At 45.5% G+C, this 11,744-nt stretch overlaps 1 protein-coding gene across 2 annotated transcripts in view; it reads left to right on the top strand.

The window, feature by feature from the left end:
- KRAS (KRAS proto-oncogene, GTPase) overlaps positions 1 to 11,744 on the top strand; it is a 46,864-nt gene that overhangs the window by 1,356 nt on the left and 33,764 nt on the right. The window contains exons 1-2 of one of the 2 annotated variants that reach the window (XM_058191110.1): positions 6,515 to 6,534; positions 8,259 to 8,380. In XM_058191110.1, coding sequence (XP_058047093.1) covers positions 8,270 to 8,380 — 111 coding nt within the window. In that variant the 5' untranslated portion in view covers positions 6,515 to 6,534; positions 8,259 to 8,269. Of the gene's footprint in view, positions 1 to 6,514; positions 6,535 to 8,258; positions 8,381 to 11,744 lie in introns of those variants that run through there. The other variant, XM_058191109.1, reaches the window with a different exon arrangement.

The raw sequence follows: 11,744 nt of genomic DNA, 5'->3' as shown, positions 1-11,744 counted from the left end.
GAATTCTGGGAGTTGAAGTCCACCAGCTTTGCTAGCTGGGGAATTCTGGGAGTTGAAGTCCACCAGTTTTGCTAGCTGAGGAATTCTGGGAGTTGAAGTCCACCAGCTTTGCTAGCTGGGGAATTCTGGGAGTTGAAGTCCACCAGCTTTGCTACCTGAGGAATTCTGGGAGTTGAAGTCCACCAGCTTTGCTAGCTGAGGAATTCTGGGAGTTGAAGTTCACCAGCTTTGCTATCTGAGGAATTCTGGGAGTTGAAGTCCACCAGCTTTGCTAGCTGAGGAATTCTGGGAGTTGAAGTCCACCAGCTTTGCTAGCTGGGGAATTCTGGGAGTTGAAGTTCACCAGCTTTGCTACCTGAGGAATTCTGGGGGTTGAAGTCCACCAGCTTTGCTACCTGAGGAATTCTGGGAGTTGAAGTTCATCAGCTTTGCTACCTGAGGAATTCTGGGAGTTGAAGTCCGCCAGGCTTAAAAGTTGCCAAGGTTGGCGACCCCTGGACTAGAAGACCTCGAAAGTCCCTCCCAACTCTTGCTTATCCTGCTAGGCCTCGACTGAACAACCATTTCCATTTAGTGACGTTGGAAGCGAACAGCGGTGCGGGAACGGGGGCCGTTGCTCATATTGGCAACCCTTTTTGCAGCATCCGCATTGGCCGCAGCAATCAGAATTAGGGCAACGGACCTCTATTTACGACGGCTGTGCTGCGGTGTCCCCTCCCCCCCCCCCAGGGTTATATAAAAATCGCTTTTTTTTTGCCACCTTTTGATAATGGAGACGCCGGATTCGTTTAACAACCGTGTGGACTAGCTGAACGACAGCAATGATTCGCTTAAACGTGGCAAGAAAAGGTCGTAACAATGGGCCACAACTCACTTCCCAACCGTCTTGTTTACCAACGGAAATGTTGGACTGGATTGTGGTTGTAAATCGAGGACTAGCTGTATTCTGTTAAATGTTGCCTTGTGCCCTTTTTTTGCCATCTAACGATGCCCCTTCAGTGTTCCAACCACTTCTACCCCAAGGTCCTTTTGTCACCCATCATTGTTGGGTCCAGCGACTTTTGCCCCAAGACCATGTTCATAAACCGTGAATGGATGGCCGTCATCCTTCAACGTCTGTCCCAAGGCCTAGAGTGGACCTTAACTCCATGCCTCACAAGTTTTCACCTGGTGTCGTCTTCTCCTGATGGGTCCAGCCTGCTTCGGTGGTGGGAACCCCAGATAATCTCGCCTGGAGTTTAGAGGCGAAACCATTAGAGCCGCCTTATAAACAAACTCATTTTAATCATGGTGGAAAAGTAGAGAGAGAGAGAGCGAAAGACGATTGAAATATTGATATGCTATAAGGTAAAGGTAAAGGTTCCCCTCACACATATGTGCTAGTCGTTCCTGACTCTACGGGGCGATGCTCATCTCTGCTTCAAAGCCGAAGAGCCTGCGCTGTCCAAAGACCTCTCCTTGGTCATGTGGCCGGCATGACTCAATGCCAAAGGTGCACGGAAGGCTGTTACCTTCCCACCAAAGGTGGTCCTTATTTTTCTACTTGCATTTTTTTTTTACGTGCTTTCGAACTGCTAGGTTGGCAGAAGCTGGGACAAGTCATGGGAGCTCACCCCCGTTACGCGGCACTAGGGATTCGAACCGCTGAACTGCCGACTTTTGGATCGACAAGCTCAGCGTCTGCGCCGCTGAGCCACTGCGTGGCTATGATATGATTACATGATATGCTAGTGTTAAATTTATGTTTATGTTTAGCTTGAAATAGATCTGTGCTAATCTCCCTTTATTCCCTTGTCGGTAAAACGTAAATTTAACACAAAAATAGTTTGTCGCAAAGGCCTGCGAAAGGCCCCTGGATTGGGGCTTTGAAAGGCGAAAACGGAAGCAGTAGATTGGGGAGACAGTCCCACCGGAGAAATAAACACTTAATTGATATGCTAGGTTGCATAATTTAAAAAAAAATCAAATTCATCCTGTCCTCCCCACCATAATAGTGAAGAAAGCAGAGCACAGGATCCTGGTGGCTGCAAATGGAAAAGGTTGAAATTGAAAGGAGTACAGGACGTGGGTGTGTGTATGTGTCTCTTTTCTCTCTTATTGTGGCTGTTGCTGCTGCCATCTGCTGTCGCTAGAGGCATGGACAGCATGTTGTGTAGAGGCTCTCTGTCCAGTTATTGGCCAGCTCTACACAGGAAGGAAAAAGCAGTTTAACGGCAGATGTGCGAAGACTTCATCCCGTTGTTTCCTTGTTTTCTTCCGTCCTCTCTTCATGCTTAAACCCCAAAATGTTTTCGTTCTCAAAATTGGACAGGAGGTTTTATTTTGCTCATTGCTCACTGGTTTATCCAGTGTGCTTAACTACAAATGGGCCTCGACTTAACAACAGTTCATTTAGTGACCATTCAAAATTACGACGGCACTGGAGGGAAGTGACTTGCGACCGTTTTTCGCACTTGGCAACCATTGCAGCTTCCCGTGGTCCCCATGATCAAAATTCAGACACTCGGCAACTGGCACGTACGGTTGCAGTTTCCTGGGGTGATGTGATCCTGTTTTGCGACCTTCTGTCAAGCAAAGTCAATGAGGAATCCAGATTCACTTAACAACCGTGTTACGAATGCAACGATTCACTTGATTCAACAACGGTGGCGAGAAAAGTCGCAAAATAGGGCAAACTCACTTAACAAATGTTTCACGTAGCGACATAAATTTTGGGCTCGATTGTGATCGTAAATCAAGGACAACCGATAATTACACCATAGTTTTCTGACTGCACCCAACTACCTGGGTTTGCAAAAGGCAGGTAGTCCTCGACTTACGGCCACAATTGAGCCCAAAATTTCCATTGCTGAGCGAGACAGTCGTTAAGTAAGTTTTGTCCCAGTTTACGGCTTTTCTTGTTGTTAAGTGAATCACTGCATTTCTTCAGTTAGTCACACGGTCGCTAAGTGAATCTGGCTTCCCCGTTGATTTTACTCGTCCAAAGATCGCAAAAGGGAATCACGTAACCTCAGGACACTGCCACCGTCATAAATAAACGCCAGTTGCGAAATGTCTGAATTTTGATCATGGGGCTGCTGCAGTGATTGTTAAGTGTGAAAAATGGTAATGCCACTTTTCGTTTTAGTTCCGTTGTAACTTTATAAATGGTCACTAAATGAATGGTTATAAGTCGAGGATTACCTGTAGTATCAAAACAGTCTTGGTCACGCTTCTCAGTGATTTTTGGTAGAGTGATTTGTTGGGTGTGTGTATGCGTATCCTTGTGTTCTTTGGTCTCTTAGAAATTTTCAATAGACATTCAATTATGGAATGTTTTGGGATCAGCCACAGTGGTGGGGAACGGAACACACTATGCTGCAGTGTTTGACCTCTGTCTTCAGTGATCAGTCATCATTCCTGTTTCACATCTGCATGAAACCCCTGGGTTAGGTCCTCCCCAACAGTTTGGGGTTTGGTAACATGAGTATGTGGACAACACCCAATTGTACAGCTCAGGTTGTATGGGTGAAGGTTTCGGCATGCTCACCCAGGGTTTGTGGTCAGCTTCCGTCTGGCTGTTGAAGAGGAGATTTTAGCAGAGTTGTGACCGGGCTGCGGCTGTGGTTGTTTTGCAATTGTGTCCCCTTAGATGAGAGGCTAAAGACGCTGAGCTTGTCAGCTGGAAAGCTGACAGTACAGGTTCCAGGTTCGAGCACCGCACGATGGAGTTAGCTCCCGTTCCTGCCTAAGCTCCTGCCCACCAAGCAGTTCAAAAGCATGCAAATGCGAGTAGATAAATAGGTACCATTTCAGTGGGAAGGTAACAGTGTTCCAGCGCCTCGGTGAATAGTCATGCTGGCCACATGACCATGGAAAGTGTCTTCGGACAACACTGGCTCCCTCGGCTAGGAAATGGAGGTGAGCACCACCCCCCAAAGTCAGACACCACTGGAAACCTTTACTTTACTTTTTACCTTTAGTTTAGGGTTGATGGCCCTTTAATGACTTGTGGATGTCACTTCCCAGTATTCCTGAGCCAGGGGTGGGGAACCTGGGCCTTTTATGACTTGTGGACTTCAACTCCCAGAATCCCTGAGCCAAGGGTGGGGAACCATGGGCCTTTTATGACTCGTGGACTTCAACTCCCAGAATCCCTGAGCCAAGGGTGGGGAACCATGGGCCTTTTATGACTTATTGACTTCAACTCCCAGAATCCCTGAGCCAAGAGTGGGGAACCATGGGCCTTTTGTGACTTACGGACTTCAACTCCCAGAATTCCTGAGCCAAGAGTGGGGAACCGTGGGCCTTTTGTGACTTGCGGACTTCAACTCCCAGAATTCCTGAGCCAAGAGTGGGGAACCGTGGGCCTTTTGTGACTTGTGGACTTCAACTCCCAGAATTCCTGAGCCAAGAGTGGGGAACCTGGGCCTTTTGTGACTTGTGGACTTCAACTCCCAGAATTCTTGAGCCAAGGGTGGGGAACCATGGGCCTTTTATGACTTATTGACTTCAACTCCCAGAATCCCTGAGCCAAGAGTGGGGAACCATGGGCCTTTTATAACTTATTGACTTCAACTCCCAGAATCCCTGAGCCAAGAGTGGGGAACCATGGGCCTTTTGTGACTTACGGACTTCAACTCCCAGAATTCCTGAGCCAAGAGTGGGGAACCGTGGGCCTTTTGTGACTTGTGGACTTCAACTCCCAGAATTCTTGAGCCAAGGGTGGGGAACCATGGCTGGCTCAGGAATTCTGGGAGTTGAAGTCCACAAGTCATACAAGCCCCATGGTTCCCCCACCTCTGCCTTAGCTGGGTATAAAAATCAAATAAATAAATAATAAATAAATAAATTTTCACTGCTGGTCTTGCATGCAGTTGCAGGCCTCCTTCAAAACACGTGCAGCTGTGGCCAGGGGAACATCACACGGCTGATCCTGGCCACCAGCTGCACCTTTTTCTCAACTCGGAAGCCCTTCATCGGGCCTGCTTGTTTGAGAGACTCCTTGTCTCCATTTGTTACCCATCTGGAGTTAACATGGAGGAATAGTGTTGAAGGTCTTCCAAAGAGGAAGTAGCTTTTCTGGGACATTCGCTAAAAGTCTTCTTGAGCGGAACACAACTTTTGGTTGACTTCCTGAATGCTTCCATGTGTTTTTCTTGGAAAGAGACCGAAGCGGGTGGGCTGTTGTCTTTTTTCATTTCCCAGTTTAAAACCCGAATCTCTGGTTCTTTCTTTTTTTTGGAAGTCTCCTATTCAAACACCAACCAGAATTAAGCTTCTAAACCTTGTAAATGTTGAGATTAGATTAGGCTTGGATATGACTAACCTAGTTCCAATCCTGCTTTACTCAAGGTTGGGTTTGGTCACATCGCCATCTGATTCAGCCTGATTTACGTCACAGTTAACTTTTCTGAGGAGACATCAATCTGAATTAAAAACTCAAGTTGAAAAACATTCATGGTCAAATTACGGATAGAAAAAAGGCATCTGCAGTTCAGGGTTGAACTGTGGGATCCCTGCTGATCTCTGAGCTTGGTTGTTTTCGTGCAGACGTTTCATGACCCAACTAGGTAACATCATCAGTGCCAGAAGGGAGCAAACCTGCTCCCTTCTAGCGCTGATGATGTTACCTAGTTGGGTCATGAAACGTCTGTAAGAAAACAACCAAACGTGGAGAGCACCAAGTATCCAGCGTGGTTCAAATCCAATTTACCTCATGGGTTAGACTCGCCTCATAGGGGTAGTCCTTGACTTACAACCACTCATGTACTGATCTTTCGAAGGTACAGCGGCACTGAAAAAAAGTGACTTATGACCAGTTTCACACTTACGACTATTGCGGCGTCCCTCTGGTCATGTGATCAAAATTCGGATGCTTGGCAACTGGCTCATAGTTACGACCGTTGCAGTGTCTCAGAGTCATGACGAGCGAAGTCAATGGGGAAGGCAGATGCTCTGAACTAACTTAACAACTGTGGTGATTCATTTAACAACCGTGACAAGAAAGGTTGTACAATGGGGCAAAACTCATTTAACCAATATCTCGTTTAGCAACAGAAATGTGGGGCTCAATTGAGCTCATAAGTCAAGGACTAAAAGTTAAAAGCATAGAAGCCTCCTATCTTCCAGGAATTATATCATTGAATAGCGGACTTTAACAGTTAATCTCTCTTGATGTCTAGCTGAATTATAGGCTATGTACTGAACCTAAGCAGAAGAGTGTGACCTGCAGTTTTGTCATAACAGAGGCAAAATAGTTAGTCCTTGACTTATAACAGTTTATTGAGTGACCGTATAAAGTTACAACGGCATGAAAAAAGTGATTTATGACCATTTTTCACATTTACGACCATTGTAGCTTCCCCGTGGTCACGTGTTCAAAATTCAGCTGCTTGGCAACTGGTTCACATTTATGACGGTGTCGTGACCCACTCCTCCGCTGACGGCCGGGTCAGGGAAATCCGAATCAGGTGTGCCTCCGCAGCTCTGCCAAAGTCCTAGCAAAGTCCTCCGGCCAGGCAGGAGACCAGAAAGTGACTTCAGCAAGATAAGGTAGACTTTGCCTGACTCAGAGAATTCCAGAAAGCAGATCCTTTATATAGGCCATGGGGTGTGGCTCCATGACTCAGCACTTATCCAGGCCTGCCCCTCCCTTCCTTCTGACGCCACCGCCTATCAATTCTGAAGCGAGGGTCATTCCAGTCAGCAGCTGTTGGTAATTGACCTCCCTCAGGCTCACATGCTGTGGGGGAGGGGGAGGGGTCTAGTTGCTCCGTTTGCCTGGGCATGGAGCCAGGGCTGGGGCCGGGAGGTGCTTCCTCCTCCTCAGCCTGTCTGGGCATGGAGCCAGGGCTGGGGCCGGGAGGCATACTAGGACATTCCTCAGCGTTCGGAAGCAGATAAGAAGGCCCCGGCTGCGGTGAGAGCGGGCAAGACACAACAGACGGTTGCAATGTCCCTGGGGTCATGCGATCACCTTTTGCGACCTTCTGACAAGCAGAGTCAATGGAGGAAGCCAGATTCACTTAACAACCGTGTTACTAACTTAACGACTGCAGTGATTGACTTAACAACTCTGGCAAGAAGAGTCTTAAAATGGGCCAAAACTCACTTAACAAATGTCTCACTTGCTGTAGCAACATACATTTTGGGCTCAGCTACGGTCATAAGTTAAGCACTACCTGTATAGGTTGAAGAATCTGATCGGTGGTGTTTGATTTGTTAGGAGCCTGATTACACCTTTTCCCACAAATGCATTTTGGTATTGATTGGTTCCTGATTGCTTATTTGTACCCCATGACTATCATTAAGTGTTATACCTTAAAATTCTTGATGTTCTTTTCTTTTATGTACACTGAGAGCATATGCACCAAGACCAATTCCTTGTGTCCAATCACACTTGGCCAATAAAAAATTCTATTCTATTCTATTCAATTCTATTCTATTCTATTTTGTTAAAAGGTATCGTCTTTCGTGATTTATTGCACTTTTGAGGGCCTTAGCAAGGGGCAGTGCCTAGCTAACATGGACCAAATTGTAAAAGCAAAGGTAGTTTAATGAAGGCCTGACTTTCCTCTATAGGCATTAGAGCCAGTGTTTTTATTGGGATTTTATTATCCAGTGCCTTGGTTCTGTAACTGATAATTTTAATTGTATTGGGGAATGAACACATATGGACACACACGAGAGACACTTGTATACTCGGTTTGTCAGTTGCCTAGACTTACGTATTAAAGATGCACATTGCTGTACATTTTCAAATTAAATAAATACTTGGGATAGGAGACCACTTGGAATGGACAGTGTTATGGGTTAGTCTACTAGACAGGCACTTTTCTATCACAATATTATATCCCAACCAATTATTTTGTCTGATTGTTCTTTTTATTCTGACAATAAGGGAGATAGAATAGAGTAGAACAGAACAGAACAAAACAGAATAGAATAGAGCAACAGAGTTAGGACCTTGGAGGTCTTCTAGTCCAACCCCCTGCTTAGGCAGGAAACCCTACACCACTTCAGACAAATGGTTATCCAACATCTTCTTAAAAACTTCCATTGGAGCAGTCACAACTTCTGGAGGCAAGTTGTTCCGCTGATTAATTGTTCAATTTGATCTAAGGGCTTGATAATATATCCCCATTCTTTGTTGACACTTTGCTGCTCTGGACTCTACAACTAGTTTGAGACTGATCGGTTTGATACCAGACTTCATTTTTTTGCAATTCTTTCCATGTTGTATTTATTATGGGTATTTTTCATTTGATCTTCCCTAGGCCTACAGAAGATGACGGAATACAAGCTTGTCGTTGTCGGGGCTGGTGGCGTGGGCAAGAGTGCATTGACAATTCAGCTCATCCAGAACCATTTTGTAGACGAATACGATCCTACGATAGAGGTAAATAAGATCCTATCAAGAATGGTGTGGTGTCTTGTTTGGAAACCGCTTCTGCACTTTGTGCTGTCTACTTGGAAACCATTTCTGGACTTTGTGCTTGAGGTGGAGGGGAAAAAATGAAACATTGATTTTGACTGTTGCTGATTAGATAGGTTTGTGGTTATAGAAATGGCTAGCATATTATACAGGTAGCTCTAGATTTCCAACATTTAGTGACTGCTCATAGTTACAACAGCACTCAAAAAAGTGACCTATAATCATGTTTCCCACTTAATGACCATTGCAGCATTCCCGTAGTCAACATGATCAAAATTCAGATGCTGGATGCAATGCCCCAGGGTCTCAATTTTTGCAATTTTCTGACAAGCAATGTCATTGGGGAAGCCAGATTCACTTAACAACTGTATAGCTAACTTAACAACTGTAGTGATTCACTTAACAACTGTAATAAGGAAGATCGGGGAAAAACTCACTGAACAAATGTCTCACTTATCAACAGAAAGTTCGGGCTCAGTTGCACTCGTAAGTCGAGAACTACAATATCATGCCAAAGTAAAAAGCTGAAGCTGTATGCTATTGGCTTATTCTACTGCACTAAAAAAAGGCAGAAGTCCTTTTTCCCTTTTACTATACATTTTTTCTTCCTCTTTTTTTCCTTCCCTACTTTCTCATTCTTTTCATTTTTGAGGGTGGAGGTTTGTTCTCCGAGCTCGTGAGTTGTTTTCTGAACATTTTATTATCAGGCTAGGTAACATCTTCAGCAGAATTTAGGGGATTCTAGTGTCAGTGTGCTCCTGTTTATAAAGGCTTTGTGCGGTCAGTAGATCAATAGGTCTTGTGATGGGGAGGTGACCTCCCTATTACAGGACCTACTGACCGCATGAAGACATTGAAAGCAGAAAAACACGAACACCGACATCCCCTAAATTCTCCTGAAGATGTTAGCCTGGCAACAACATCTTTTCTGCATCCAATTTTGATCGCCACAATGTAAAAAAGATGCGGAGACTCTAGAAAGAGGGTAGAGAAGAGCAACAAAGATGATTAGGGGACTGGAGGCTAAAACATATGAAGAACGGTTGCAGGAACTGGGTATGTCTAGTTTAATGAAAAGAAGGACCAGGGGAGACATGATAGCAGTTTTCCAATATCTCAGGGGCTGCCACAAAGAAGAGAGAGTCAAGCTATTCTCCAAAGCACCTGAAGGCAGGACAAGAAGCAATGCGTGGAAACTAATCAAGGAGAGAAGCAACTTAGAACTAAGGAGAACTTTTTTGACAGTTAGAACAATTAATCAGTGGAACAACTTGCCTCCAGAAGTTGTATTTGATCCATCACTGGAAGTTTTTAAGAAGAGATTGGAGAACCATTTGTCTGAAATATTACAGGGTTTCCTGTCTAAGCAAGGGGTTGGACTAGAAAACCTCCAAGGTCCCTTCCAACGCTGTTATTTTATTCTATTCTAACAAAACTTTTGGAAACCAAACCATATGCTCGGAGAACCAACCTCCACCCTTATCATCCCCCCAAGCTGCAGATATTCGCCACTCTCGCGTTTTCATTTTTCTTTGTATTTTATATTTCGGTAAACAAATAAAAAAAATATTGAATGATAAAGAATTGCGTGGTCGTGCTAGACCTAGAAATGGAAATGGATAATCGATGTTTCAAGCATGGAGACCTACAGATGTCAACGTTGTGCTGGAGCGTTGCATGGACTTTATCGATGAAAGTCAATCGGTAATCCAGGTAGTCCTCGCCTTACGACCACAGTCGAGCCCAAAATTTCTGTTGTTCAGTGAGCTATTTGTTAAGTGAGTTTTACCCCATTTTATTACCCGTCTTGCCTCAGTTGTTAAGTGAATCCCTGCTGTTGATAGGTTAGTAACTCGGGGGTTAAGTGAATCTGGCTTCCCCATTGACTTCACTGGTCAGAAGGTCGCAAAAGAGGATCACACGACCTTGGGACGCTGTAACCAACCAATAGGAGTCAGTTGCCAAGTGTCTGAATTTTGATCACGTGACTATGGGGATTCCGCAAAAGTTGGAAGCGCGAAAAGCGGTCCTAAGTCACTTTTTCTCAGTGCCGTTATAACTTTGAACGGTCACTAAATGTTGTAAGTCGAGGACTACCCATGCCATCCAAATGGTTACGAGACTATTTTGGTCAGTGATGTTGGATAGTCTGTAGCAGGGGTCACCAACCTTTTGGACCTCCGGGACCACTAAATTCATAATTTAAAATCCTGCGGACCACTAATATGATCTGCCTAATGACCGGCTGGGTGGGTGTGGCTAGGTGGACATGTGACTGGTTGGGCGTGGCCAATTCGGTGTCACTCACGTCGAGGGACGCCTTGTTAGCGTCTACTCACCCCTCCCCTGCCAGCCACTCCTTGCCTCCCTGTCCGGGCTCCTTAGGGCCCCAATAGAAAGCAGTCGTTGAAGCAGCCACCACGAGAAAGAGTTGGCAAAAGAGCTCAGTTCAAATTGGACCTGACCGAGAAGGAGGCTCAGCAGAAGCACTTCACTGAGGACTAGGAGCATAGGCTTTCCAAGCAGAGGGAAGACCTGCGGGAGTGCAAGGCCAGGTACAGTCGCTTGGAGCTCAGCGGGCTGAGAAGGTCAGCCAGTTCGAGGCCATGAGGCAGTCCCACTGGAACAAGGCCCTCTGGCTCTTTGCCATCAGCAGCGCTTTCCTTTAACCTTTGCCCAAAGCCCCACACCAGGAGGCTGAAGCAGACCCCAAGTCAGAATTTCTCCCCCCCTCCGACCCACACAAAAAACCCCCGAAGGGGGAGACTCTCTGTAGCAACACAAACGTTCATTGCACATATCTGTCCCAGGGGCCGTAGTTTGAGGACCCCTGATTTAGGGCAATATAAAAAACGCAAATATTTTTTCTGCGGACCACCAAAATTTTCTCACGGACCACCAGTGGTCTACAGACCACTGGTTGGTGACCACTGGTCTCTAGCAAGGGTCTCCAACCTTGGCAACTTTAAGACTGGTGGACTTCAACTCCCAGAATTCCTAAATCAGCAAAGCTTTCTGGGAGTTGAAGTCCACCAGTCTTAAAGTTACCAAGGTTGGAGACCCCTGGTCTATAACTCATACTTTCTAGCTCAGTCCCATTTGCATTAACTATATTGATTTATTTATTAAGAAAATTTATATGGCTGCTTCACTCACAGTGACTCCGGGCAGCTTAGAGAAGCGTCCTTTCTGAAGCCATTGCAGCTCTTGACAGTCATTAAACAATCGGTCGTAAACCGAGGACTCTACTCTCTCAATTCTTCCTTTCCCTTCAACTTGGTGTGTGACTTTGCATATAATAAGTACAAGTTACAGAATTTTGCTGGCC

Source organism: Ahaetulla prasina, chromosome 7, assembly GCF_028640845.1.
Source record: "Ahaetulla prasina isolate Xishuangbanna chromosome 7, ASM2864084v1, whole genome shotgun sequence".
In the NCBI taxonomy this organism is placed as follows: Eukaryota; Metazoa; Chordata; class Lepidosauria; order Squamata; family Colubridae; genus Ahaetulla; species Ahaetulla prasina.
This window is presented reverse-complemented; position numbering and strand designations above follow the sequence as displayed.